The following is a 27755-nucleotide window of genomic DNA, read 5'->3' on the forward strand; positions in this document are numbered from 1 at the left end:
GTTAGTGAGCCTTAATATCTAGTGGGTGCAAATCACAGAGTTAGGTGGTTTGCGCTCACACATCGCGCACAGCAGTGTGCGCAGTGCGGTGCGCCGGTAATAGTGCACGGTGCAACGATAACATCGCACCCACTGCCCTGTGCGACGTTTGCAGGGCAGCGGGTGCGATGTTATCATCTCACCCTGCACTATTACCAGTGCACCGCACTGCACACGCTGCTGTGCGCGATGTAGCTTTGCGCGGCTGTTAGTGCGCGCAAAGCTACTTTTGGGGCACTAAGTGGCTTTTCACTCTGGCACTAACATTTAGCGCCGGTTAGTGAATCAAGCCCATTGTCTATGCAGTTCTTCCTGATTCTTAACAATTGTCCACATGGAATGCTTTGAGATGGCAACTCCTAAAGTCAATATAGGAATTTGAATCATCGATTTAAAATGGTTTCTCGACTTTATCTCATTAGATTGTTCATATAAAACTAAATCCAAATATTCTATGCTACCTTCATTTGAGTTTAAGGTGAACATCATACCCCAATAGTTGTCATTTAGATAATCTTGGAGCTATATAGCAGATTTCATATCCCCCTTCCATATGATGATCAAGTCATCTATGTATCGCCTGTAGAACTGAATCTTCCCCATGAATAAGTTATTTGGTCTTAGTAATAGTTTCTCAAAGAGGCCCATCGTAAGATTCAAGTAATTAGGGGCAAATATGGCCCCCATGGCAGTACCCTTGTTTTATAGATAAATATCATCCGAAAATGTAAAATAGTTATGTGTTAGAGTAAAAAATGCAACTTTTGTTTTATCAGTAAGTTCTCGTCTTTTTCCAGAAGTGCCATAATGCTCTCAGACCCACGTTATGTGTTATATTAGAATATAGAAAGGTTACATCCAGAGTGATCCACCTCAAACCATACTCCCAGTTTAAGTCTCGTAATTCTTGAAGTAAATGAGTCGAGTCTCTCAGATATGAGGGAAGTTTCTTGATGTAACCTTGTAGGTGTATGACCAATAATTCAGAGAGGTGTGAGGTCAAGGATCCAATTCCTGCAATGATATGTCGGCCTGGGGGATTGACTAAGCGTTTAGGTATTTTCAGCAGGAAGTGAAAGTGGGTGATTTTGGGGTGATGTGTGGTAACATAATAGTTTTCTGTATTTTTGAGAATTCCTTCTTCGCAGGCCCATTTGGTAAGAAAGTTCAGTGATTTAGTAAAGCTTTCTGTTGGGTCAGTAGTAAGTAGCTCATTTGATTCCGTGTCCCCTAATCTCTGGACTTCTGTTATAAAATCCTCCCCATCCATAATCACTGTCCCCCCACCCATCACAATATTCAGACATGACGTCAGATCTTTAATCGCTTTGTTTTCTTCTTTAGTGAGATTATGCTTGGTGTTGGTTTGGTGTTGTCCATTAGAGATGGCCCGAACAGTTCCCGGCGAACTTCAGTGGTTATGGCGGTTCGATTCGCCTCCTATACTACATCATTAGGGTCAACTTTGACCCTCTTCATCACAGTCAGCAGGCACGTTGTAGCCAATCAGGCTACACTCCCTCCTGGAGCCACACCCCCCCTTATAAAAGGCAGGCAGCGTCAGGCTTTTCACTCACTCGTGTGCCTGCAGTAATTAGAGAAGGGATAGCTGCTGTGCAGAGACCTATAGGGAAAGCTTAGTTAGGCTCTTGTAGGCTTGTTAGCTTGCCCTTTGCTGATTCTTATTGCTAAAAAAGCACCCCTCAGCAGCTCTTTTGAGAGCTAATCTTGTTCTTGTGATCTATTTTTTTTTTGTGGCCCACTTGCATTATATACAGCCCTGTAAGTCAGTCGCGGCTGGCCTTTGGCCCCTTGGTGGTATAATTACTACTGTGCCAGGTGCACATTATAATACCCATCACTGCATATACCTACCTGTTGTTCACAGTACACCCACCTACGTACGTGAGCGCACGCAGTGTCACTGTGCCTGTCCGGTACCTGTTTGTGTGTGACAGGTGCACATTATAATACCCATCACTGCATATACCTACATGTTGTTCACAGTGCACCCACCTACCTACGTGAGTGCACGCAGTGTGATATACCACTCCGTGCATACCTTTTAACTGCACCTGTGTGACTGACTGCACATTGTATTAGTCAAGTCAGTGCATACCTTTTACTTCATCCCCCACAATATGGACAAAACAAAAGGCAGAGGCAGGCCACCTGGCAGGTCTGTTCGAGGTCGCGCTGTCATGATTTCGTGTGGCCTTCGACCAAAGTACAGTGTTCAGAAGAAGGCACGTGCCATCAACCCCCAATATTGTCAGGACGTAGTTGACTATTTAACACAGAACACCTCATCTTTCTCAGCTTCCACACGGAAGCATGACATATCTTCCTCCTCCTGCTCTGATTCTGGCACCCCATTTAACACTCAGTCAGCCGCCAACACCAAAGTGCCATCACCCCAGGGCTCGGCGGTGTGGACATTTGTTGTGTGTGTCTGCCTCAGATGAAAGTAATGCCATCTGTACCCTCTGCCACCGAAAATTGAGCCGTGGAAAGACCAAGATCCGCATAGGGACAACTACCTTACGAAGGCACATGATTACAAAGCACAAACTACAATGGGATGACTACCTGAGGAGGGGCACACCTACGATAATAAGGTCATTGCTTCATTGTGGAAAGACCAAATTTGATCAGCTGGACAGTCACAGTTGTTCTATCATTGAGCTACCACAGCCCGGTGACCATATGGGCTTGAAAACCGCCACGGCCTGCACTCTCGCCATGAAGCGCACCAGTCCAGCACGGCCGTCACAACACAAACAGCTATTTGCGGTGCGTTACATAGTGAGTTTGGTGTGTCAGTGTGAAGCAGTACTCTAATTACACTCCCTGATTGATGTATACACATGCAAGATGTTTTAAAGCACTTTAGGCCTGCAATTTAGCATTCAGTGTGATTTCTGCTCTTAAAACGCTGCTTTACGTAAAATCCAGATTTTTCACCGGGATTTTTGGAGTCTCACTCATCCATGCCCCCCTCCAGGTGTTAGACCCCTTGAAACATCTTTTCCATCACTTTTCTGGCCAGCATAAATGTTTCTAGTTTTCAAAGTTCGCCTCCCCATTGAAGTCTATTGCGGTTCGCGAAAGTTCACGCGAACCGAAGTTTTGTGGAGGTTCGCGAACCGAAAATCGGAGGTTCAGGCCATCTCTTTTGTCCATCTCCAGGTTACTAAAATCCTCGAGAACCTGTGTGTAAAAGCTCTCCACAAAAAGGCCCTTATAGGTTGTTGGGTAGAAGGTGGACTTATTTTTCAGTTCAGTATGTATGTACCTTTCCATCTCAAACTCATGTTTGTAAGTACCTGAATTGTAGTGTCCTTATTGAGTATAATGGGTGTGATATGTTTATCCTTCTTGTCTCTTTGTCCTTGCAGCTTTTTCAGGGCGAAATATCATTGTAGTGTCAATTTGTGTGTAAAGGCGTTGAGATCTAAAAATCATTTATATAAATTAGCTGGTGCCTTATATAAGCAGAATTATAGGCCTCTCTCAAGGACTTATTTTTCTTAAAGAGAAACTCCGACCAAAAATTGAACTTTATCCCAATCAGTAGCTGATACCCTCTTTTACATGAGAAATCTATTCCTTTTCACAAACAGACCATCAGGGGTGCTGTATGACGGATATTGTGGTGAAACCCCTCCCACAAGTAACTCCTCCCACAAGTAAAGTTCGAACTTTTGTGGGAAATAGCTGTTTACAACTGTTTCCAACTGCCAAAAACCATGCAGCAGCTACATCACCTGCCAACAGTAAAATGTTCCCTGGAGTTCCTCTTTAATCACAAGGCCCAGTGGGCAGGACCAGATTACTGACCAGGCAACAGAAGCAGTCGCTTGGGGCCCCATTCAGAGTCAAAGGGGCTGGATGGTATAATGGTTAAAGGGACTCTGAGCAGTGCAGTAACTATGGAAAGATGTATATCATTTTAAAGCTCTCTTTCTCCTCTTTCCAATGATATATAAACTGCCGCCCCATGCCTTTTAGTTTTCGCTATTTTTGCGATCAAAATCGCGTCCACAGCAATTTCGATTGCAAAAATAGCGAAAACTAAAAGGCGTAGTTTATCTATCATTGGAAAGAGGAGAAAGAGAGCTTCAAAATGATATGCATCTTTCCATAGTTACATTGTATTACACAGGATGACTTTTCTCCAAAGTCGGCAGCTCGATTCAGCACAATACAATGAAATATAAGGAACCCAGGGGGATATAACTACAAACATCATGCTGGTAGGTGTGAGGATGTAATTAATTAGTTGTGGGTATGCTTAAAAGGACACTGTAGGGGGGTCAGGGGAAATGAGTTGAACTTACCCGGGGCTTCTAATGGTCCCCCGCAGGCATCCTGTGCCCGTGAAGCCACTCCCCAATGCTCTGGCCCCGCCTCCAGTTCACTTCTGGAATTTCAGACTCTAAAGTCTGAAAACCACTGCGCCGGCGTTGCCGTGTCCTCTCTTCCCCTGATGTCACCAGGAGCGCACGGTGCAGGCACAGACCATTACTGGGCCTGCGCAGTACGCTCCTGTTGCCATCAGCGGGAGTGAGGACATGGCAACGCAGCAGCAGTGGTTTTCAGACTTTAAAGTCTGAAATTCCAGAAGTGAACCAGAAGCGGGGCTGGAGCATTGGGGAGTGGCTGCGGGGGACCATTAGAAGCCCCAGGTGACTTCAACTCATTTTCCCCTGACACCCCTACAGTGTCCCTTTAAAGGCATACCCACAGGCACTGCTCGGAGTCCCTTTAAGGGCTCTGCCTCTGACACAGGAGACCAGGGTTCGAATCTCGGCTCTGCCTGTTCAGTAAGCCAGCACCTATTCAGTAGGAGACCTTAGGCAAGTCTCTCTAACACTACTACTGCCTATAGGGGGCGTCCTAGTGGCTGCAGCTCTGGCGCTTTGAGTCCGCCAAGAGAAAAGCGCAATATAAATGTTATTTGTCAAATGATGCCGTGCTCTGCTGATTGTCTTCAGAGCCAGGCTCTCCTCCTAGGTCCCCCTCCTGCTACTGTGCGCTCTGCCGCTGCCCACTCCTCCCTCCCTTCCCGCAGAGAACCACAGCTGCAGCAAGAATGATAGCAGCAGATGGCAAACGCTCACTCACCTATCCATGATCCAAGCGATAGAGATCCTGTCATCTGAAACCCATCTGTCTCTTCTACAGTGCAGCCGCTCGCTCTGAACTTCCTGATTCTCAGATCAGACAGGAAGTAGGAAGTAGTAATAGTAGTAGTAACAGAGTGGCAGCACTCTAGAGGAGACAGATGGACTCCGGATGATGGGACCTCTATTGCTTGGATCGCAATAGGTGAATGTGAGTCATCTGGTGCTGTCATTTTCCCCCACTGCGGCTGCCTTATCTGCTGGACTATTGTATTCACTGGGATGGAGGCTGCATGGTGGCTGTCTAGTTTGGGAGGAAATTGGTTGTTCGGTGGTGGGGGTGGTTATGTAATTCTGTCTGGGGAATGGCTTCCGGTTTGGCGGTGTCCAGAGCTTTCTGCTATTGCCAGGCTGGAGATGCAGGGGGAAAGTGCTGCCACTGTGATATCTGACGCCCTCTTCACAGGGGTGCCCCAGCCCCTGAGTGCAAATGTCCCAGCCATTTATCTCTCACTCTGCATTTTGCTGCTGCTATTCCCTGCATTGTGCACCCACAGAGGAAAGCGGGCTGTTGCCCATAGCAGCCAGTAGCTCAGCTGCCCCGGTGTGTGCGGCATATTGCTGTGCAGCTGCATCTTCTGATTCTGTTCTATTATGACATGATGGGGGGGGGGGGGGCAAATCAGTAACTTTGCTTAGGGCCTTAAGCCGGCTCTGCCAGTGGGGACGGTTTCTCTCCACTCAGGTATAGCAACCCCGACTTGTGAGTATATCTTTTGCTATATATAACTATATCCTGTTTTTTCTACGTACTACACTTTATTGGGCTCCTGGTGTCCCTGTGCTATTCTCCTTTCTCTGCATGATCCCACCTATACTGGGGGCACCTATGCCTGGCTACCTATACTGGGGGCACCTGTGCCTGGCTAACCGATACTGGGGGGCACCTATGCCTGGCTACCTATACTGGGAGGCTAAATATCATATCACAATTTTTACACCGTTGCCCTGGGTGCAATTTAGCCTAGAAACTGCCCTGTCAGTTTGCTTCATGGTAAGGCTGGCCCTGTGTACAATATAAAGAGAGAGCAAAAGATCCCTGGCACTGCTACTGTACTGTTTAATGAAACTTTATTTAAATTCTAGCAGACCCAAGCCTGTTTAAAAACGGGCTCTAGGGTCTGTGATTTTCGCCGCCGCCCGCTGCATGTACTGCATCAGCCACACACGTGCGCGCGCACACCCGTCCGCTCGCTCACACGCCCACCTGGCTCCCTGGCCCAGTCCCTGTCCTCCTGTCTGTGTGAGGCTGGGTCCGTGCTGCGCACATGTGCGCAGTAGCAAAAAGCACAGACCCAGCTACACAGAGACAACTGTTCCTGCTGTACGCAGGGACAGTTGCCTATTATTATATAGGATAATAAAATATATGCATACATAGTATTTCCACATACCTGTACTCAATGGTGTTGGGGGTGGGAGGTGGATACGCGTTAGCCTAATCACTGTTTTGTGTGGAAATGCTTCTTCCAAGGCTCTGTGTCAGAGGCAAGTAACTGTGGGAGAAACTGCAACAAACTCTGCGTAAATGTATGAACGGACAGAGGTACACTATTTACGATACCAAATCTAAACTCCCATTCCCCACATGCTTTCGTTCCCATAGACACAGTGAAATTATATTCGGGTTACTGCCCTGAAAGGTGGCTTTACATCACAAAAAGAGAAACTAATAGCAGAGACGAAATGTATACATTGGTTTAAATCTCTAGCTGAAATTTTTAACAAGGATACCAATGTCTTAAATTGGTATGAGGTTGATTATGATATTTAATGTCATAATTGTTTTTCAGCCTAGATTCATTGCATCTATTCTGCTTGTAGCTAACTCTTGAACTTGGAATTTACGATGCCTGTGTGCTAGGCAAAGTCTCAGTTATGTGATGATTGAGTAAACAAAAGGTCTTATCTGTTTGTCATAAATCAGCTAACATCCTCTCAAATCCCTATTTCGATGTTTTGTTTCAGTTGAGGCATTGCAATGACATGTAATTACGTTACCAAAAAATCCATCCCCTTTTGATGTTGCATGCATATAGCTGTCTGTTCTAACAAATTATAAGCACCCAGGATTCAGTGCAGCCACAATAAATGGTATCAACCTGATTCAAAACTTCTCTACTCTACTGCTACTACCTGAGATAAGGAGCAGTGTTATTTTATTTTTACAGAACCTTTTTTGAAAAATGTATTTACAATACTTTTTATTAAACATATGGTTTCATGAGAGCACGGAAATGGTTAACCCCTTTGTGTACATATAGCCTGTCTGAATGGCACAAACCTCAGCACAGATCGGCCACAGATGACAGCTCAAATTACAATGGTTCATTACTTCCAAATAAGGGATAATTATACAGACTGTTATCTCTAATTGCACACAGGGTGGGTTTTTCTGTGTTTTCCTTCTGTACTGTGGAAGAGTTTAGGTCCTCTTTAGGAATGCTAGTGTATGATGGACTTTATCAGCAACTACTTGGCCTTTGCACCCTGGGCTAAACTTGATAAAACGTAACAGAATAATTTACAGATTCTTTAACCTAACCTGTTTAGCCTGTAATCCAACATGTTAATAGCTTTAGGGAGCAATGTAAAAACCGTGCAGAAGATTTGAGTGCAGCCGGCCCCACCATAGGCCGTAATAGGAATTACGGCTATAGCGGCGCTTAGTGCGTAATTTGGACAGCGTCAAAAGACTGAGCACAAATTACTGCAAAAACACTGTGATTCGCCCGCCAGCAATAGCTGGAAGCCGAATTACATCTTTCCCCCACTATCCATGGTGTGCTAAAATGGTGGGTCATTTTAGCACAGATAAAATGGAAGACCTTAGGCTTCTAATTATTGTCATAATACTTATTGCCTGATAATAAACAAGGTGTAGGTTTTTGGAGGCACCCAAAGCTGTTAATGAATGCATTAACTTAAAGAGGTATGTATAACACCTAATAGAATCTTCCAAGTCAAAAGGTCTTTTAAGGCTTCTTTCACACTAAGACGTTGCGTTAGGTGCTACGTTAAGGTCGCATAATGTGCACCTAACGCAGCGCATGATGGTGGTGGCAGAGGACGTTAGCAAAGAGCCGCGTTAAGCGGCTCTTTGATGTGTCTGTGATGCGTACTATAGTACGCATGCGCTGGTGGAGACCACGTGAGCGGAACACTCCGCATCACGTGGTCCCACCAGTGATGTCAGCACAGTGCAGTGAATATTAATTAGCCATGTGGCTAATCACTGCGCCTGTGCAAGCAGGCTAACGCAGCAAAGCCGCTCTAACGCCGTAGCATGCTGCACTTTAGATTGACGTGCAGCATTACAATGTAACGCAACGTGGGCACTGTGAACAGCCCATTGCAGTTACATTGCTGTGCGCTGGGGAGCGTTACAGGCTGCACTAACGTGCGCCTGTAACGTCTCACTGTGAAAGCAGCCTTAGGGTCACATCAGTACTTTAGCAATGCGTTTTGTGGATCTGGTCCACTTCCTCCCATAAAGTGCCCATTTTGCTGGTCCTCACAATAGTATGAATGCCTCATTAGGAGTAATAGGAAGATTCATAAAAGCCTATTAACTCTACCACCAAATCTTATACTGTATGATCAAGTTATTTTCTAGTTGGAAGTTAAAAATCCTCTTCTGTTTGTTTTATTTTCTTTTAATTATTTTATTATCTTGTACCCCATGCAAGTTTGCCAGTTGATAGCCTCTTTTTAGGGGCACAGACACCCTATCCTGGCCCTTCTTTATAAACTCTGCAGTCTTTCAGCCATGGATTGGGAGATTATCTATACTGACCACAATCCAGTAGGGGACAGTCAGAAGAACCAGAATTTCTACCAGTGGTTGCCTGAGACCGGCAACTGAAAGTGTGTGATAGTGTGCATAGCCACTTATACTTACTTCCATCACCAAGTATAACATGCCAAGTATGGCTCCTAGCTCTCATAGCTTACTACATTTACTACTACTATTACTACATTTTAGCACTGAGGTTGCTTGTGCTAATAGGTTGTGCTCATATTTTGACCTCTTGCTCCCAAATAACAGATTTAAGTTTAGGAATAAAGAGGGCTGCTTGAGTCCAACATCAGATATATTTTTTTGTTATCGAACACAGCATTATGCTATTTTAATCATACATATAAAAGTTTAGTAAAAACAAATCGTTTTAGCAAAACTATTTTACAGACTTTCATATGTTTAGCACAAAGGAACATCTGGAGAGCATTCATGTGGACTTATGTTGTACTTCTATCAAATATATTTTGAGAGTATTGTCAAGGGTTACTTGTGATGATGCTGCCCAACAGAGTGTAAACACTGTCTATCATAAATGGATACATGCTGTAATAATGTGCAGAAACACCAGCCTACCTTCAGATCTGGAGCATTGACAGCAGCAGGATTGCATTCCCTGTCCTCTGTGCTGTACGAAGTTGTAGTAGGTTGAACAGTCCCTGTGCTGAGATCTCATGTATTCAATTGGCAATATCACCTTGATGCAATGTTTATTCTTTCAAAGAATATAACTGCCCATGCAGTTTAATGGAACACTAGATCTGAGTTGAAAATACAGGGCAGCCAAAAAATCTGAGTAGTATTTAAAACTCCTCCAGTAAAGACAGTTTGTATTATTTGTGTTCATATTTAACATTTCTTGTACTGGTATTTCTCTTAAAGGGCATCCAAGGTGAAAATCTTATCTATTCTCAGTCTCCTAAAAATGACTTTTTTTTTAGATATCGCACAGTTTTATTTTATTTTTAAATCTAATGTTTACGTTTTTACTGTTTCATTGTCTCTGCTCAATGACACCTTCATTGATGTATGTCAGAGCTCAAATATATGAATTATTGACCCCTTTTACCTCTTTCCTGCACTCAGAAGCATTTACTGACAGGAAAATATTTTATGGCTGTAATTACTTATCAGTGAGGGTTATGCTATAGTCTGACCCAGTCAGACCCTGTCCCAACCACCACAGCAGAAACTGTCACTTGTATACCTGATGTTTAACTTTTCCAGGCAGAGAAAGAAAAAAAGGAGCACAACCTAGTTATTTGTGTGCTTGGTACTGTACATAAACATATCTAGCTCATCATGTCACATGTCACCTCGGTTGTCCTTAAAGATACATTCATAATATGTTCAAAGGAATTCTTATTTTTTTATGTTGGTATTTTTCAGATCATGGTACAGCTGGGGGCCAACCTGGCAGAAAAAGGGGACAATGAACAAGGTCTGGATGAGGACAAGGTGCCTTTAATAACACCACTTGATGTTGACCAACTGGAACAACCATTTCCTGACAAGGTTAGATGTGAACTTTCACATTATAATAACCTGCATCCTGTGATGACCCATTAGCTTAGCCTGTTGTATCAGTTCAGTGATTGTTTAGTGTGCAAAATCCAGTTTTAGTAACGCTGTGTGTGTTACATCTTATAATGCCAATATGAATAATTTCATAAATGGCCACAAAATGTATCCAGAATATAGATGTCACAATAGTTACAATAGCTGAAGTCCTAATATAGGTATTATATATAGCTGAAGTCCTAATATATTTCATTATATATATATATATATATATATATATATATATATATATATATATATATATATATATATATATATATATATATATCCTAAAAGTTCGACAAGGATCTTTTGCAAAGAAAAATGTAGCTCTGTGACCCCCTTTTGCAGAGTTCCCGTAATGTTACAGACCATGTGGGCTGACATTATGCAATAGGTGGAGCCCCATGCTTGTGACCTCTGGTTTCTCAGGGGAATACCAGCCTTAATTGGGAGGGGGGGGGGGGGGGGAAGCATATAGGTTTTTTGAAATGAAATAAAAACATTTTTTCACAATTAATATGAGTTGAGATACATATTTCTTGTGCTGTATTATAACACATTTTACCCTATAAAAAAAATGTTATTTCTTGTACAAACCTATTTTTACATTCAGTCTTTTTCTCACTAGTTGATTGTGAAGACTCGGACAGAATATCAGTTACAGCAGAAGAAAAAAAAGAAAATGTATGTGCCTGGAATCAAGCGGCTAAACATCAACCTGTATGATGAGGTGTCGGAAAAAGTCAAGGTATATGCTTGGTTTCTTATGCCTCTTGATGTATGTGTGGGAAGCTGACATGGGTTCTCCTTATCTGAACAATGTACCTTTCATCCTTTTTTCCACACATCATTTAAATAATGTATTCTTTTCATTTTGATTGGCTGCTTGTGGATTGCTAATTACTGTAGTTTTGGGCTGAGATTCTTGTGTTTTGTACAGGCAATTATGCCATTATTAGAGTGCATGAATTTTCACTAACTGCACTTCTGTGGTAAATGTTAGCCAGGGCCACCTGGCCAGCTCATGACTGTGCTGTAGATCAGAAGCACAAACTACAGCACAGTCCTGTTGTGGTAAGGTGGACAATGTATGAGGATGAGCCCAAAAGAACTCTATGCATAAAGTAGAAGCTTGGATCATATCAGTGACCAATTTTAATATTTAATAAATTCATGAATGGTTTTACGCTTTGGAGGAAAGTGTAATTATTTGGAAGAGCACAGTGGAAACTGAGGAGGCAGAGGATCATGGCAGGCAGGGGGTGGCCTGTTAATAACCCAAAAGTGCTGCAGAGCCTGTCTGACCCTATAGACACTGAGGGTCAATTGGAAAGGGTGAGTGTCCCTCTTTAAAGAGACTCTGAAGTCTCCTAAAATCCCACTTTTTATTCAACATTTAACTTCAGCACTATAAGCCAAGCTAAACCGCTGCATCCCTACGGCAGAAAGCTGTTAAGAAACCCCCCAAATCCCCTGGGCAAAATGCGGGGATCGCATCGCAGCATCACACTGACAAAGCCCATGTGACATTGGGCGTAACGTATGTGGGCGAGGCTTAGAGGTGTTAGGCTGGAGTACAGCCTGGAGTGGAAACAATGCATGGCCAGCATTTGTGCGGTGAGCCGAGACTTCAACACAGGTACCTGTACAATCCAGCGGTGATGGATGCAAGCATATGGTGAGAGCCTTTGATCTATGTGCTGTTAACCAGAGAGGAGGCATAAGAGTCTGCTTACATCTGTGCTGTGAGTTGCTGTGATACACGGAGCACGTTGTGCTGAGCCTCAAATCTCATGGAAGAGCTTATTGCAGCAGCAATATATGAACTGCCTCATATGGTGAGAGCTTTCAGTTGATGTGCTGACTAGCTACCATAGTGTAGGAATTAAGGAGTGTTCCTACCTGTGCTGTGAGTTTGATATGACACTAAGAGCACGCTGTGCTGAGCTCATTAACCACAAGGAAGAACTCTCATCTTTCATATAAGGACTTTTTTGCATTGGATGCATGTGTTAGCTTCACTCTCCACTCCCTCCCTATCCTGTTGTTTATGAATTTTTTGCATTGGAGTTTGCACTTTGGATGAAAATCAGGAATTATGAAATCTTAGTGCAATAACCTGTAATTGAGAGCTGCATAATAGGTCGATTTTGAAGCAGTGATTCCATACACAGGCAGATAATTAGGTCGGCCGACCAATCTGAGTGTGGATGTGTTGTGTATGCAGGGATGCGTGTATCCAGGAGTACTCCTAGGTACTATGCCCACATCTTGTTTTTAGGGGGTTCATGTTTGTATGATGGAATGGGGTCACACTTTTTCTACAAATAAACATTTTTTCAAATAGATCGTTGAGTGGCAGTTGTTGGAGTGTGTCAACCTGCCTTCCCTCAGGAATATTTTTGAGGTGATCTATAAAATTTAAAGGGCCGGTTCACCAGTTTAATTAAAGTAGTTTTAAAGTGGTTTTCGCTTCCTAGTAGAGTCAGAGCTTAGCGCTGTAGCTCTGCCTCTACTCGCATCAATCCCCGCTGATTGCCGATTCTCCCTGCCCCTCTTAGTCTTCCTTCACTCAGAGGGGGGGGGGGGGGGGGGGCGGTGATTGATGCTAATGGAGGCAGAGCTACAGCCCTAAGCTCTGCTTCTCCTGGCAGCAAAGTTCACGACCAAGAAAGTCATGGATTTTTGCCCCGGTATTTAGAGGGTTTCTAAACAGCTTTCTGCTGCGGGATGCGGCGTTTTAGCTTGGCTTATAGTGCTGAAGTTAAATTTTGAATAAAAAGTGGGATTTTAAGAGGCTCCAGTGTTTCTTTAAGGGTGAGGTGGGGGCATTAATTCTACGTGAGGACGTTCTTCTGTCTGGTTTGTATGTTGGAAGTCTAGGGATTGGAAATACGTTTTCTTCATGATTTATCAGACACTGGCCTTTTTAAACTGAGCGCTACTCCTATGCATATTTTTATTAGATGCTTTAAAGTGAAATATAACCCTGCATTTCAACTTTGCTGTAAAACATAATTTACAGCATATTATATGCAAAAAGCATTTTTTTTTTACTAGACCAGCATTGGAAGGGTTACACAGGGCTTTAAAGTTCCTGGAGATTTCTGCAGACACATCCGAAGCTGAAATAGATACATTTTGTTTACATAAATGTATCTAAGTGTTGACTGTTACACACACTTTGGCTGTCCTCCAGCTCAGTCAGAGAGATGAGTCACATTCAACACTTAGATACATTTATGTAAACAAAATGTATCTATTTCAGCTTCGGATGCGTCTGCAGAAATCTCCAGGAACTTTAAAGTCCTGTGTAACCCTTCCAATGCTGGTCTAGTAAAAAAAAAAATGCTTTTTGCATATAATATACTGTAAATAATGTTTTAGAGCAAAGTTGAAATGCAGGGTTATATTCCGCTTTAAGTGACTGAATTTGTATTTAAGTTTTTGTGTTAACTTTTTTAACTGTGTGGAAAAAATGTTGACGACAACCAGCTATTTTATATACAGTAGTTGTAGTTTTCCATTCTTTTGTTCCTAAGCAAATGTTCGAAGAGGATCCTGTAGTCATTTAAATTATAAGTATCCTATGGAGTAGACGGTCTTTATAATTGTCACTTATTATTATTTTTTTATTATGTACCAACAACTTGTGTAGTGCTGTACATAGTACAAAAACATCTAGAGGGCAGCGGGGTGGAGGCACTAGGGGAGTAGACGAAGAAGTTAGCCGATGAGATGTTGAATCTCAAATTCTAGCTACTGTATAACAAGTGATAAGCTTGTCTGAAGAGGTATGTCTTGAGGGTGTGCTTGAAAATTTCCAGGCTTGGAACATAGCAGGAAAAGAGTTTCCAAGGAGAGGTGACACTCGTGAGAAGTCCTGGATACGAGTGTGAGAGGAAGTGACCAAGCTGGACGACAAGAGGGTCTCGTGGGAGCAGCGAAGGTTCCACGAGGGATTTTATCTGGAGATTAATAAAGAAACATAATGAGGGGATAGATTATGTAGGGAATTGTATGATAGTGATAGGAGTATGAACTGGATCATGTGGGTGATTGGCAGCTAATGGTGGTATTCAGAGTTCAGTAGTGTTCAGTAGTTACTAGAGAGGTGTCAGTCTGTTTTTTGGTAGGTCACAGAGTAGAGCGTTACAGTGGTCAAGATGGGAAATGGTTAGAGCATGCACAAGGATTTTAGTAGCTTCTTGTGTAAGGGAAGGAGATATTTTTGAGATAGAAGTAGCAGGGGGTGGTTGTGTTAATATATAGTTTGAGTGAGAGTATAAAGTCCAGTTACCCTCAGACAATAAGCTATAGGTGTTGATGTTATATCAAGTTTATTCACAATTCTCATTGCCATGCCACTTGTCCATTTAAAACTATTGAAATTAAAAACAGTAGTATTTCCTATTTATCATATATTACATTCAAGTGGCAATAATGTCTACAGCTGCATTGTGAAATTCTAATCAAATCATTGTGTTTATTTGGCTCCTCCAGCTGACTGGCCTGATCCTGATTACCATGGTGTTTCTGGCTTGCCTTCTTATGCTGGTGATGTACAAGGCTCTGTGGTATGAACAGCTCACTTGCCCTGAGGGTTTCATTTTCAAGGTACTGTGATGACATCCTATGACAATCAAAGAAAAATCCAGTAGAGCTTAGTGTAAAATGTAATCAGCTCTGTATACCACAATGACCAAACTATTTATTTAGATGTGTAATAAAGTGTTCTTAATTAATAGGTTGTTCTACTCAGTGGCGTAGCTAAGGAGCTGTGGGCCCCGATGCAAGTTTTACAATGGGGCCCCCCCAAGCACTCTATACATAATAATTGATACGGCGCGACAAAACCTGCCAATGACATCTACAGTGTCAGAGGTGCAAGAAGGGGATGGGGAACAGTTTGTTAATGATTACCACTATTCAAAGTATCTTTAGAAGTGATTATTATGAGCACAGGACCAATAGAGAGCTAATACTGTAGTTGAGGGAGGGCCCTTCGAGGCCCCTCTGGTCCAAGGGCCCCCGATGCGGTCGCAACCTCTGCAACCCTATTGCAGCCCCTGGTTCAAATTAACGTTCTAAAAATAACATTTTTTCTTTCCCACCATCCCCAAACAAAACAGTAAAGATATCTGTAAAAAAATTATGATGCATATTTTTTCCGCCGCATTATTTCCTCTCATTTGACTGCCAGGAGCTCCCTTTGTGCATCTCAGACCACCAGAGAAGCTGCTTCACCCATAAAGAATCTTGTGGTGTAGGGCTAGCCTATGGCACCCCTCATGATAATCTGTAGAAGTCAGGGAGCCCAGCAAACATACGTAATTGGCTCCCTTCTATCCCCCTACCCCCCAATATTCTGTCTGTGATCACATGACTGGTGCAGATCAATTCAGTGGTAGGTACAGCAGGGAGCAGTACTTGCTAGATTTCTTTTACTTAGAAAAGTATATTTCACATAATTTGCATGTAACTTTTATTTCATGATTCACTTATTTGAGTCCATGATAAGTGAGATGCAAAAACGATTTTAGCAAATACTCAGAAAATTCCTTTGTAAGAATAATCATTGTTATACATTGTGATGGCACTTAAATTTTTTCTGCAACAAATTAGGACCCTTTTCCATTGAGCCAAATCCAAATCATCAGCACATGCATACGTGTTGAATCGCTGCTGGTCAGTGTGGCGCTCACCCTCCAAGGCACTATGTTTTTTTTTTAGGTGGAGTGCACATGGAACTTAGATTGTGAGAAGCAGCTCCTACAGTTGTGTTCAAAATTATTCAACCTCCACTGAAAATGAGTGTTTTGGCCAGTTTGACATTGATTTTGATCATTTCAGTCATCTTGTTTACAATTAAATCGAAGAGGCACTTGTAAGTCAGACAAATATAACATAACATTTATAATGATATAACCACAAATGTCTTTTCTGTGCTCACATCATTATCAGATTTATTCAACCCCCAAGTGACATTCATTCTTAGTACTTAGTACAACATCCTTTTCCAGTTAGAACAGCTTTCAAACGGGAAGCATAGCTTGACACAGGTGTCTTGCAGTGATCTATGAGTGTCTTAGCCCATTCTTCATGGGCAAAAGCCTCCAGTTCAGTCACATTCTTAGGCTTGCGCACTGCATCTGCTTTCTTTAAGTCCCACCAGAGGTTCTTAGTCGGATTAAGTCTGGTGACTGCGATGGCCACTCCAAAATGTTCCAGCCTTTAATCTGCAACCATGCTCTAGTGGACTTGGAGGTATGCTTGAGATCATTGTCCCGTTGAAAGGTCCAACGTCTCCCAAGCCTCAGGTTTGTGACAGACTGCATCACATTTTCATCCAATATCTCCTGGTACTGAAGAGAATTCATGGTACCTTGCACACGCTGAAGCTTCCCTGTACCTGCAGAAGCAAAACAGCCCCAAAGCATGATTGACCCCCTGCCATGCTTCACAGTAGGCAAGGTGTTCTTTTCTTCATAGGCCTTGTTCTTCCTCCTCCAAACATAGCGTTGATCCATGGGCCCAAACAGTTCTAATTTTGTTTCATCAGTCCACAGAACACTATACCAAAACTTTTGTGGTTTGTCCACATGACTTTTGGCATACTGCAGTCGACTCTTCTTATTCTTTGGAGACAGCAAGAGGGTGCCTGGGAGTTCTGGCATGGAGGATTTCATTACGCAGTGTGCGCCTTATTGTCTGAGCTGAAACTTCAGTACCCGCACCTGACAAATCTTTTTTTTCAGTTCCTCAGCAGTCACACGGGAACTTTTCTCCACTTTGCGCTTCAGGCAGCGCACAGCAGTCAAAGTCAGTATCTTCTTTCTGCCACGACCAAGTAGTGTTTCAACAGTGCCCTTTGCCTTGAATTTGCGAATGATGCTCCCTATGGTGTCTCTTGGTATGTTTAACATCTTTGCACTCTTCTTATAGCCATTGCCATTCCTGTGAAGAGAAATCACCTCTTCTCTTGTCTTCCTGGACCATTCTCTTGACTTCATCATGTTTGTAAACACACCAGCAAATGTCTAGAAGGAGCTGAGTATCACAGTCATTTTAAATCTGCCTAATTGGTGCTCATTATGCTTAATTGCTGCTCATTAACATCCACAGGTGTTTTCAATACCTGATTAAAAACACTTGAATGAACCTTTGTTCTTAAGAGTGGTATTCTTTAAGGGGTTGAATAATTGTGTCAATGAAGAAAACACAAAAAAATGTAATACTGTATTACAAAAACAATTGGTAATTTTACCGTAGTTGCATTTGGTTCTTTAAAAAGTCCTTGTAATATTTCATTCTGAACACAATTACAAATGTACACTAAATTCCCTAAAACCCTTTACAGCATTGGGGGTTTAATAATTTTGAACACAACTGTATGTAGTGGGGAACAGGAGTTTGCTGTTATATCTGAATGGGGAAGTACGGTAAGTCTTCTGTAGTGGGGAACACTGATTGCAGAGGATGGTGTAGCCAGATAGCTAGGAGAGGGGTTTTAATCCTCTTGGAGCAGTGACAAACTTCTGCAGTAAGAATCTGTTAATCTGCTGAGTGCGTATCAGGGGAGTGTATTGATTGAAGTTTACTTCATGGAGTTGATGTGTCCATCTGTTCATTGATTTTGTGCAAGGATTTTTGCACCACTGATCCTGTTGGGTCACGTGATTGTGGATAGGACTTTGATTTTGAGTGGTAGCGCTGTTGTTCCTTTTGGACAATTTAAAACCATACCATGCATGAGCAGGACTGTGTAGTTTTGTTTTGCCAACATTATGCAAAACAATTTTGTGAAAATATGAAGTCACTAGCAAAAAATTCTGAAATTACTGAATGGAGCAAAATTTAATCCCAAAAGACCCACCAAAAAGGTCTTAATTTCCCACTTGGTGTTCCCATAGCATTATTTACCTGAGACACAAGATCTGGCACCACCCATGTTGAAAATATGCCTGAATTACTTTAAATGTATGTTAATACTTCAATAGATATATTGGCCTCAATTATGGTAGAGTTTTCAAACAAATTACCTCATGTACAGTAATTTACCTCATTTAGCAATTCTGGTAGGTTTTAGTCATGTTTTACCTCATGCGGTAATTTGTGAGATAATTTGCATTAATTTTACTGAAAATTGCTATTCACATGGAAATTAGGGGGGCATGTTAGTACATAATTTTCAGATCAGTTTAAGACCTGCCTCTACCTGGAAGTAAAGTATTTGTATGCATTTTGCAGTTTTTAGTGGCGTTCCAATTGCTGTTTCAGTGGAGTTCCTATTCAGGCTGTGTAATAGAAAAAAATAGTAGAAATAAAACGTCAAATATTTACAGAATTTTTTGTATAGGGGATGCCTATAAATATACATTTCATAGGTTGCTACATAATCAAATACACCTGCGTACATTTGAAAAGGGCACCTGGAAAAAAAGGGCGCCCAGTGTAGCCCATATTCCAAATTCGGCTACAAAGGGTGCCTGGTGAAGCCCATATGCAAAATTCAGCTACAAAGGGTGCCTGGTGTAGCCCATATGCCAAATTCAGCTACAAAGGGTGCCTGGTGTTGCCCATATGTCAAATTCAGCTACAAAGGGCGCCTGGTGTATCCCATTTGCCAAATTCGGCTACAAAGAGCGCCAGGTGTAGCCCATTTGCCAAATCCGGCTACAAAGAGCGCCTGGTGTAGCCCATTTGTTAAATCCGGCTACAACAGACGCCTGGTGTAGTCCATATGCCAAATTCGGTTACAAAGGGTGCCTGGTGTAGCCCATATGCCAAATTCGGCTACAAAGGGTGCCTGGTGTAGCCAAAAAGCTAGTTATAGTTTATAAAAAGGATGCTGTTATGGGCAAAATTTGTTGGGCTATAATAGGGCTCTGGATATAGCTGAGAAAGCGATTACTATGACCTAACTTCTCCCTACTCTCACACAGAACCCTAAGATCTCCCTGGTGGTGCCTAACCCTAACACCTCCCTAGTGGTGCCTAACCCTAACCCTTCCCTGGTGGTACCTAACTCTAACCCCCCCCCCTGTGATTACTATGACCTAACTTCTCACTACTCTCACACAGAACCCTCATGGTGCCTAACCCCAGAACCCCTGGTGGTGCCTAAGACCTCCCCCGGTGGTGCTTAACCCCTCCCTGGTGGTGCCTAACCATAAACCCCCCTTGGTGGTGCCTAACCCCTCCATGGTGGTGCCTAACCCTAAGACCCCCCTGGTGGTGCTTGACCCTAAGACCCCCCCCCCCCCCTGGTGATTACTATGACCTAAATTCTCCCTACTCTCACACAGAACCCTCCCCTGGTGGTGCTTTACCGTAAGACCACCCTTCGTGGTTCCTAACCCTAAGACCCCCCTTGGTGGTGCCTAACCCTAAGACCCCGCTGGTGGTGCCTAACCCTAAGACCCCCCTAGTGGTGCCTAAGCCCCCACCACCGCCTGTGATGCCTAATCCTAAACCCCCCCCCCCCCCCCCCCCGATTCAAAAATTTTGGCTACAGAGGGGCACCCTTTTGTAGCCAAAAAAAACTCAGGCCACCTTGTAGCCCATATTTCACCACCTTGTAGCCCATATTTGCAGAAATAACATTGAAGTCTATGGAGGCTCCCTTTTTATACAGATGGCTCAGGCGCCCTTTTCATCTGATCCCATACACCTTCCCCCCTTCCAAAGACTATCCTAACTTATGGAAGACAATTAAAGACTACTATTATATATTTACTGCATGCTTACCACTGAAATACCGCACGTTTTACCACACTTTAGGCATTTACCACACGGTTAACCGCATGTTTAACAGCATGTTTTACCGCATGTTCGGAAATACAGAAAAATCTCTCAGAATTGCTAAAAAAAGAGGAAAACACCACAAGAGGTATTTTACCTGCAAAAAATATTTAGCTCACATAGCTACCAGAATTACAGCTACAATCACATCAAGCTCCCCCTGTTGCTTTCCTCCAGGTGGCACAATTTGTGCTTTTCATTTCTGCAGTTCTATTAAATAATGGTGGGCTATCAGAGAGAAACAAACCTCTGATTAGGCATTAGAATGAAAACAAAAGTGTTAAGCTGGCCATACACTACACTATTTTACCCATCGATATACGGCTGATTTGATTAATTTCTCTGATTGTGCAGGATGGAAAATGATGAGCAGTGATGGGCTTCCGAGTAGCGATGAGTTCGTAGCTACTTGGAATTGAAATGGCAATCAAGTTTTATTACACCAGGTGTGACCGCGGGAGAGGGGGGTTAACTTACTCATAAGTCCGTGGGATCCTCTGCATTCCATTTGCTGCATTCCAGGTGAAGTGACACAAATGGAATGTGATTACCATTTCAGTTCCGAGTAGCTACGAACTCGTAGCTACTTCAAAGCCCATCACTGGTCAGGAGCGCGTCACTGGCGGTGATCTGGTTGCAATCTATAGGTTTATGACCACCTTCAGTGTCAACTTTGATCAGTAAGTGCCTTTGTTGTTATCATAGTGGCAAATCAGAACTTACCTCAGCTGGCCTTCCCCAGTTCCCTTTACATAGTTACATAAGACACTGATTAAAGCAAATTAAGCTGCCTATGAGATGACTGAGGTCTTGGTGATCTGAGTAGTCTCATTAAGGAGTAGCAACATTTGTCACTTATAGGGGTTGATTCACTAAGCTTTGCTGCTACAGCAGTGCAGCTTAATGACAACAGCGCATAGCATGCGCTGCTAAATTACACTCTCCATTGCTACTTTAACAAGCGCTTCATTAAACTTAACAAGCGCTCCACTGAACCCGCCCGGAGCCAGGCCGGTCCAGTAGCTTCAAAGACCGATATACCTTCACTTTGATTGGCCAAGTAGGCTGACTGTCACCTGTATATTGCATATTGCATATATTGCATAAAAGATACCTGTAGTAAGTGGAATATGGAGGCTGACACCTTTATTGCCTTTAAAAACACATTCCTAACTTTTGGTAATCTGACTCAACTTTGCCTTACTGGCTACATGCCTTTTCAAATATTCTATATTGTCAAAAGTATTGAAACACACCTCCAAATCATTGAATTCAGGTGTTCATGGCTACAAGCATGTAAGATCAAGAACCTAGGCATGCACACTTATACAAGCATTTGTGAAAGAATAGGTCGCTCTTAAGAGCTCAGCAAATTCTAGTGTAATACCCTGATAGGATGTGCAATAAGTTAATTGGTGACATTTCTTCATTAGGGCATCATTCACCGATGCCCTGGTACTGCTCCTCACACAATCCTTCACTGACCCAGACATGGCAGCTACACACTACCACAGCTCAATCATGCAAGTCATGGATGCAGTCGCACCTCTCACCAACAATGTCTGCCCTCATTGTGTTACTCGCCAACCCTGGCTGATGAAAGCTACTAAACAAAGGTGGTGTTCTAGAGTAGCTGAACATCATAGGAGAAAAACTAATACTGATGAGGACTTCATTTCATACAAAAAAGCTTTAAACAACTTTAGAATTGCTCTCTCTTCCGCAAAACATATTTTTCCTCCCTCATATCCTCCCACTTACATAATCAGACCTGCTCGCCACATCCTTTTGTCTGTGGGGGTACCTCAAGTCTCTGTCCTCGGTCCTCTCCGCTTTTCCATTAACATGCATGGCCTTGGTAACTTAATCAACTCATTTGTCTTTCAATACCACCTATATACAGATAATACACAACTGTACCTCTCTGCCCCAGACCTTAACTCCCTCCTTGCACGTGTTCCAGACTGCCTGTCTACTATATCGTCTTTATTGACCTTTCACTTCTTAAAACTCAATATGAATAAAACAGAACTAATCATTTTTCCACTGTCTCTGTCCACCTCTCTGCCTGATATAACAATACATGTTGATAACACCCTTATAACTTCAGTTCTCAAAGCATGGTCCTCCCTAACATTCACTCCCTAACAAGCTCCTATCATCTCCAACTCAAAAACATATTGTGCATCCAACCTTTTCTCACTCAGGACACTACTAATGCTCATATTATATCTCATTTGGACTATTGTAATATATTGCTTGGTGGATTACCAACAAACCAACTGGCACCCCTCCAATCTGTACTGAACTCAGCTGCTTGTCTCATTTATCTCTCTTTTCGGTCTTCCTCTGCTGCCTCTCTCTGTTCCACAATATCTTTCCCCATACATCTCTTCACTAGTTTCCAGATACAAACCCAACCGCAATCTCAGATCTGCACAGGAGCTTCTTTTGTCCTCCTCTAGAATTACCTGCTCGCATTCACAGATACAAGACTGCTCACGTGCCTCACTCCTCCACTGTAATCCCCTCCCACAGCAAATCCGTCACTCTCCAACCTTTGAAATCTTTAAACGCTCCCTCAAAACTCACTTTTTCCAACAAGCACATGCTCTAACTTAGGCCATTCCCCTTCAACCTCTCACGTTTTACTCCTTACTAGATAACCTAAACAGGCACTGTGCCTGTATGTACAGTATACACCACCTCTTGTCCTGACCCCTCCCCCCGATTCCTTAAGATTGTAAGCTCGCAAGGGTGGGCTCTCTCACCCTTTTTGGATTTTGTTTCATAGCTTGTACCATGTTATACATTTTATTCATCATGTTACATCTGTCATTGTAACCACTGGTTCTGTATTTTGTAACAATAAGAATAATATTTTTATATCGCTTTTCTCCCTGGGGACTCAAAGCGCTGTGACCCTGCATTATGCAGTCTTAAAGGCTAGGGAAAAGAGGTTAGTTTTTAGCCTTTTTTTAAAGCTGTCCAGAGAAGGAGCGTCTCGTACTGATTGTGGAAGTAAGTTCCATAGAGTAGGGGCTGCATAGGAAAAGGCCCAAGCACCAAATGTTAGGTGTATCCTGGGAATAACCAGCTTCATCTTGTTGGCAGAGTGGAGGGTGCGTGGAGGGGCATAAAGTTCCAATAGATCCGCTATGTATTTGGGTCCCATGTGGTTTAGGGCCTTGAATGTCAGCAGGCAGATCTTAAAATGGATTCTCCATTTTACTGGCAACCAGTGAAGAGTTTAGAGTACTGGGGTGATGTGTGAGCTGCAGGGGGCATTGGCTAGGAGTCTGGCTGCAGCATTCTGTAATCTGTAACAGTTGTAAGGGGCGCAGAACCTTATCTGTAGATCCGATGAACAGGGCGCTGCAGTAGTCTAGGCGGGAGGATACAAATGCATGAACCAGGGCAGGTAGGTCTTCAGCTGGGATAAGGTGTTTGATTTTCGCTATATTTCTTAGATGGAAGAAGGAACACTTGACAACAGCTGATACCTGCTGTCTGAGATTTAGATTTCCATCCAGGATCACCCCAAGGTTTCACACAGTGTCTTTATAATGTACAGTATCTCCCCCAATTGATAGTTTGAGGTGGTGAGCGTTTTGAACTTTATCCATCATGTGTGGACCACCTACCACCAATACCTCTGTTTTGTCAGAGTTCAGCCTCAAAAAGCTGGTGTTCATCCAATTTTGGGTACCAGTGGGAGCATGTAGACTGCAAAGAGTAATGGTGATAATACAGAACCCTGTGGAGATCCATAGGCCAGTGGCACTGGATTAGACTAGTGTGTGCCCGGACAAACTTGCTGTGTCCTGCCAGATAGGAAGGTCTGAAACCAGCTAAGAACAGTACCGCTTAGGCCACAGTAATTCTTCAGTCGCTGGATTAGTATTTCATGATCCACAGTATCAAATGCTGCAGACAAGTCAAGAAGAATCAGAATTGAGCAATCACCCTTGTCCCTTGCAGTAAGTAGATCATTCATTACTCTGACTAATGCCGTTTCAGTGCTGAGCCTTTTCCTGAATCCTGACTGAAAAGTGTCAAAAATGTTGTTATCTGTAAGCTGGTTGGCGACTGCATTCTCAATAACTTTTCCGTCCGGTGGGCGCTCGTAAGGGCTGCCCCGGCACAGAGCTCCCGCTTTTCTTCTTTTTTTCCACTGGTTTTTTGTTTTGTTTTTGTTTTTATGTTAGCCAGCATTAGGGTAGTATAGCAGTAGCATAGTAGTAGCTAGTTGTAGTAGCTCCCCCTGCGACCCGTTCAGCCGTCACTGCGGGCTTACAGCCTGTCCCACGTGGGGACCACGTGGGGCGAGCGGGGAGCGGGCTCAAGGACTGATCCGGGCCCACTGCGGCCCCAGCCGCCACACCGCATCCCCTGCCGCCACCTCTCAGGGCTACCCCCTATCAGCAGGCTCACCCCTAGACGGATCGGTGACGGGTGCTCTCAAGGTCCCCGCAGCCACTCTCACGGTCCCTGCAGCCTCCGATCCAGCTGACGAGCCTGCGCGTGAGCCGACTCCAGCGCAGAAGCCTCGGAGAGCCAGCCGCAGAACCTCTGGCTCACCAGAGGAGCCAACGTGACCCGGATGCCTGGAGGAGCCGACTCAAAAGCTCAGGAGCCGCAGAGAGCCAGTCGCAGACCTCTGGCTCACCGGAAGAGCCGAACGTGATCCGGATGTCTGGAGGAGCCAGGAGCCGACTCAGGGGCTGCAGAGATCCAGCCACAGACCCGATCCTGATGCCTGTCGATTCCCCGTGGAGGACGCCTGCCTGATGATCCGGATGCCTGCCTGAAACTGCCTGCTGAGCGATCACTGCCAGGTCCCCACCACCGAGGAGAAGGACATAGCCCAGCTGCAGAGAGCCTTCCACAGCTGACCATCAGGGGTAAGGCCTCACTTCACACACTGCCTGTCTGCTGTCCCACCGCAGGCCAGTCCCTCTAGACTCCTCTGGGCCTAGTCTGCCGAACCTGTTGGGTCCCTCTCTAGATCCCTCTGGGCCTAGCTTGCTACCCTGCATGTATCCCTGCGGAACTGTTGATGCATTCCCTGCTGACTTTGGCTGTGCACTACTGACTGTCACATATTCATGCCTGCCTTGTGCTGAACCCTGCTGTACCATGTGCACCACTAAGCTGTCCCACCGCAGGCCTGTCCCTCCTTAGATCCCTCTGGCCTAGCTTGCTGAACATGTTGGGTCCCTCTTTAGATCCCTCTGGGCCTAGCTCTCTGAACTGTTGGGTGTTATAACTAGCCTGCATGTATCCCTGCTGAACATTGATGCATTCCCTGCTGTCTTGGGCTGTGAAGTACTGACGATTGCACATTCATGCTGCCTTGTGCTGAACTCTGCTGTACCATGCACACCACCAACTGATCTCTAGTCTGCCTGTCTGAGCAGCCGGCGGTTGCTCCGCACACCCAGAGAAGCAAGCTGGAAGTGCCAGTATGCCATGCTCCACCACCCCACGCTGGCGCCCATCCACCCCTCGTGCCTGGGGCCCAGGCCCGCCTCCGCCGTCCCCCTCCACACGCACGACCTTCACCAGAGAACAGCTACTAGGGTGTGAACCACGTTGCCCCTCACCCCCTGAAGCCAAGCTCCTAATTACCCTGGTCTGGAACCACATCCGGCAAGTCTTGGATCCAGCACTGAGACAACATGCAGGCCGAAGGCGGAGAGGATGCCGAGCTGGGGCCCGTGTGAGGCTGAGAAAGAAGGGCCTTCGGTCAGCCATCCCCTCAGTCCTCCTGGCAAATGTTCAATCCCTCCCCAACAAACTAGACGAACTGCGCCTCCTCTGCGACAGCCAGGAAAGACCTCGGCAGAAACACTCCAGCACTCTGCTTCACAGAAACATGGTTACATGAGGACATCCCCGAGAGCGCCCTCCTTCTCCCGGACTACAGCCTCATCCGTGCAGACCGAGACCCGGTCCTCTCTGGGAAGAAAAGAGGAGGGGGCATCTGCTTCTACATTGGCTCCTCATGGTGCGCCACCCCCTTGGTACTTGACAGGAAGTGCTCCCCAGACCTGGAACTCCTACTAATTAACTGCAGGCCGCCATACTCACCACGCGAGTTCTCCTCTTATGTCCTTGCCGGAGTGTACATACCTCCTGATGCCGACGTCAAATCTGCCCTGCTGGACCTAAATGAGACCATCTTGCAGTGGGAGACATCCCTCCCGGACTCACTGTTCATCGTCGTTGGCGATTTCAACAAGGCCAACCTACGACAGGAGATGCCACGTTACTACCAGCATGTAGCCTGCCCTACCAGAGGCCCAAACACACTCGACCACTGCTACACAGCACTGAAGGAAGCATACAAGGCGGTCCCATGGGCAGCCCTCGGCTCCTCTGACCACTGCCTCATCCACCTTATTCCCACCTACAAGAGGCACCTAGAAACGGCTAAACCGGCACTCAAGCCTATCAAAGTGTGGTCAGATGAGGCCAAGCTGCAACTGCAAGCCTGTTTCGACTGCACTGACTGGAAGTCCCTAGAAGCGACAAACCTGGATGAATGGGCAGATAATGTCGCCTCTTACATCAGTTTCTGTGAGGACTCCTGCGTACCAACAAAATCCTTCAAGGTGTACCCGAACAACAAGCCGTGGTTCACTATCAAGCTACGACAACTGCGGAGGCGCAAGGAAGCGGCACATAAGTCTGGCAACCAGGAGGACTACAGGAGAGCGAGAAATGACCTCAATCGGGAGCTGAGAGTTGCCAAAAAGGAGTACGCTGCAAAAATGGAACAAAACCTGAGATCTATGGACTCAAGGGCTGTATGGAAGGGGCTGAAGGCCGCCACTAACTACAAACCCCGACCCCAACATGCAGCACCCAGCCTGAAACTCGCAGAATATCTGAGCAGATTCTACTGCAGGTTCGAGAACCAGGAAGCACAGAAGGGGCGTCTGGAATCACCCAACCCCTCTCCATGCCCTGCAGACATCAACCCGAGTCCACACTCCCCTTTGGAAGTAAGCGAGGCCGACGTCCTGCGCCTTCTATCAACGCTAAACGTCAGGAAAGCCTCCGGCCCTGACGGCGTATCCCCAGCCTGCTTGAAAACCGGCTGTCGGCAACTGGCCCCCATCCTCTCTGATATCTTCTCCAAGTCACTGAAGGAAGGCAAGGTTCCCACTTGCTTCAAGAGGTCTACCATCATACCTGTCCCTAAAAAGCAGGGGGTCTCAGACCTTAACAACTTTAGGCCCGTGGCCCTGACGTCCGTCATTATGAAAACCCTGGAGCGGGCGGTCCTAGCCAACCTCAAGCTCTACACTTCGCCCCTCCTAGACCCCTACCAGTTCGCCTACAGGGCAAACAGGTCC

At 44.6% G+C, this 27755-nt stretch overlaps 2 protein-coding genes across 5 annotated transcripts in view; one reads left to right on the top strand and one right to left on the bottom strand.

The window, feature by feature from the left end:
• The window catches only part of PRAP1 (proline rich acidic protein 1), a 290117-nt gene that overhangs the window by 137231 nt on the left and 125131 nt on the right, over positions 1 to 27755 (bottom strand). The window contains exons 1-2 of one of the 2 annotated variants that reach the window (XM_068255346.1): positions 9601 to 9662; positions 6620 to 6733 (exon numbers count right to left, since the gene is read on the bottom strand). The exons of the other annotated variant lie outside the window; for it this stretch is intronic. The gene's annotated coding sequence lies outside the window, so the exon portion shown is untranslated. Of the gene's footprint in view, positions 1 to 6619; positions 6734 to 9600; positions 9663 to 27755 lie in introns of those variants that run through there. 2 annotated transcript variants of the gene reach the window in all.
• The window catches only part of CALY (calcyon neuron specific vesicular protein), an 84571-nt gene that overhangs the window by 44303 nt on the left and 12513 nt on the right, over positions 1 to 27755 (top strand). For all 3 annotated transcript variants that reach the window (XM_068255350.1, XM_068255349.1, XM_068255348.1), the window contains 3 exons: positions 10414 to 10539; positions 11216 to 11335; positions 15091 to 15204. In XM_068255350.1, coding sequence (XP_068111451.1) covers positions 10417 to 10539; positions 11216 to 11335; positions 15091 to 15204 — 357 coding nt within the window. In that variant the 5' untranslated portion in view covers positions 10414 to 10416. The remainder of the gene's footprint in view (positions 1 to 10413; positions 10540 to 11215; positions 11336 to 15090; positions 15205 to 27755) is intronic.

The sequence above is a fragment of the Hyperolius riggenbachi genome, chromosome 10 (assembly GCF_040937935.1).
Source record: "Hyperolius riggenbachi isolate aHypRig1 chromosome 10, aHypRig1.pri, whole genome shotgun sequence".
NCBI lineage: Eukaryota > Metazoa > Chordata > Amphibia > Anura > Hyperoliidae > Hyperolius > Hyperolius riggenbachi.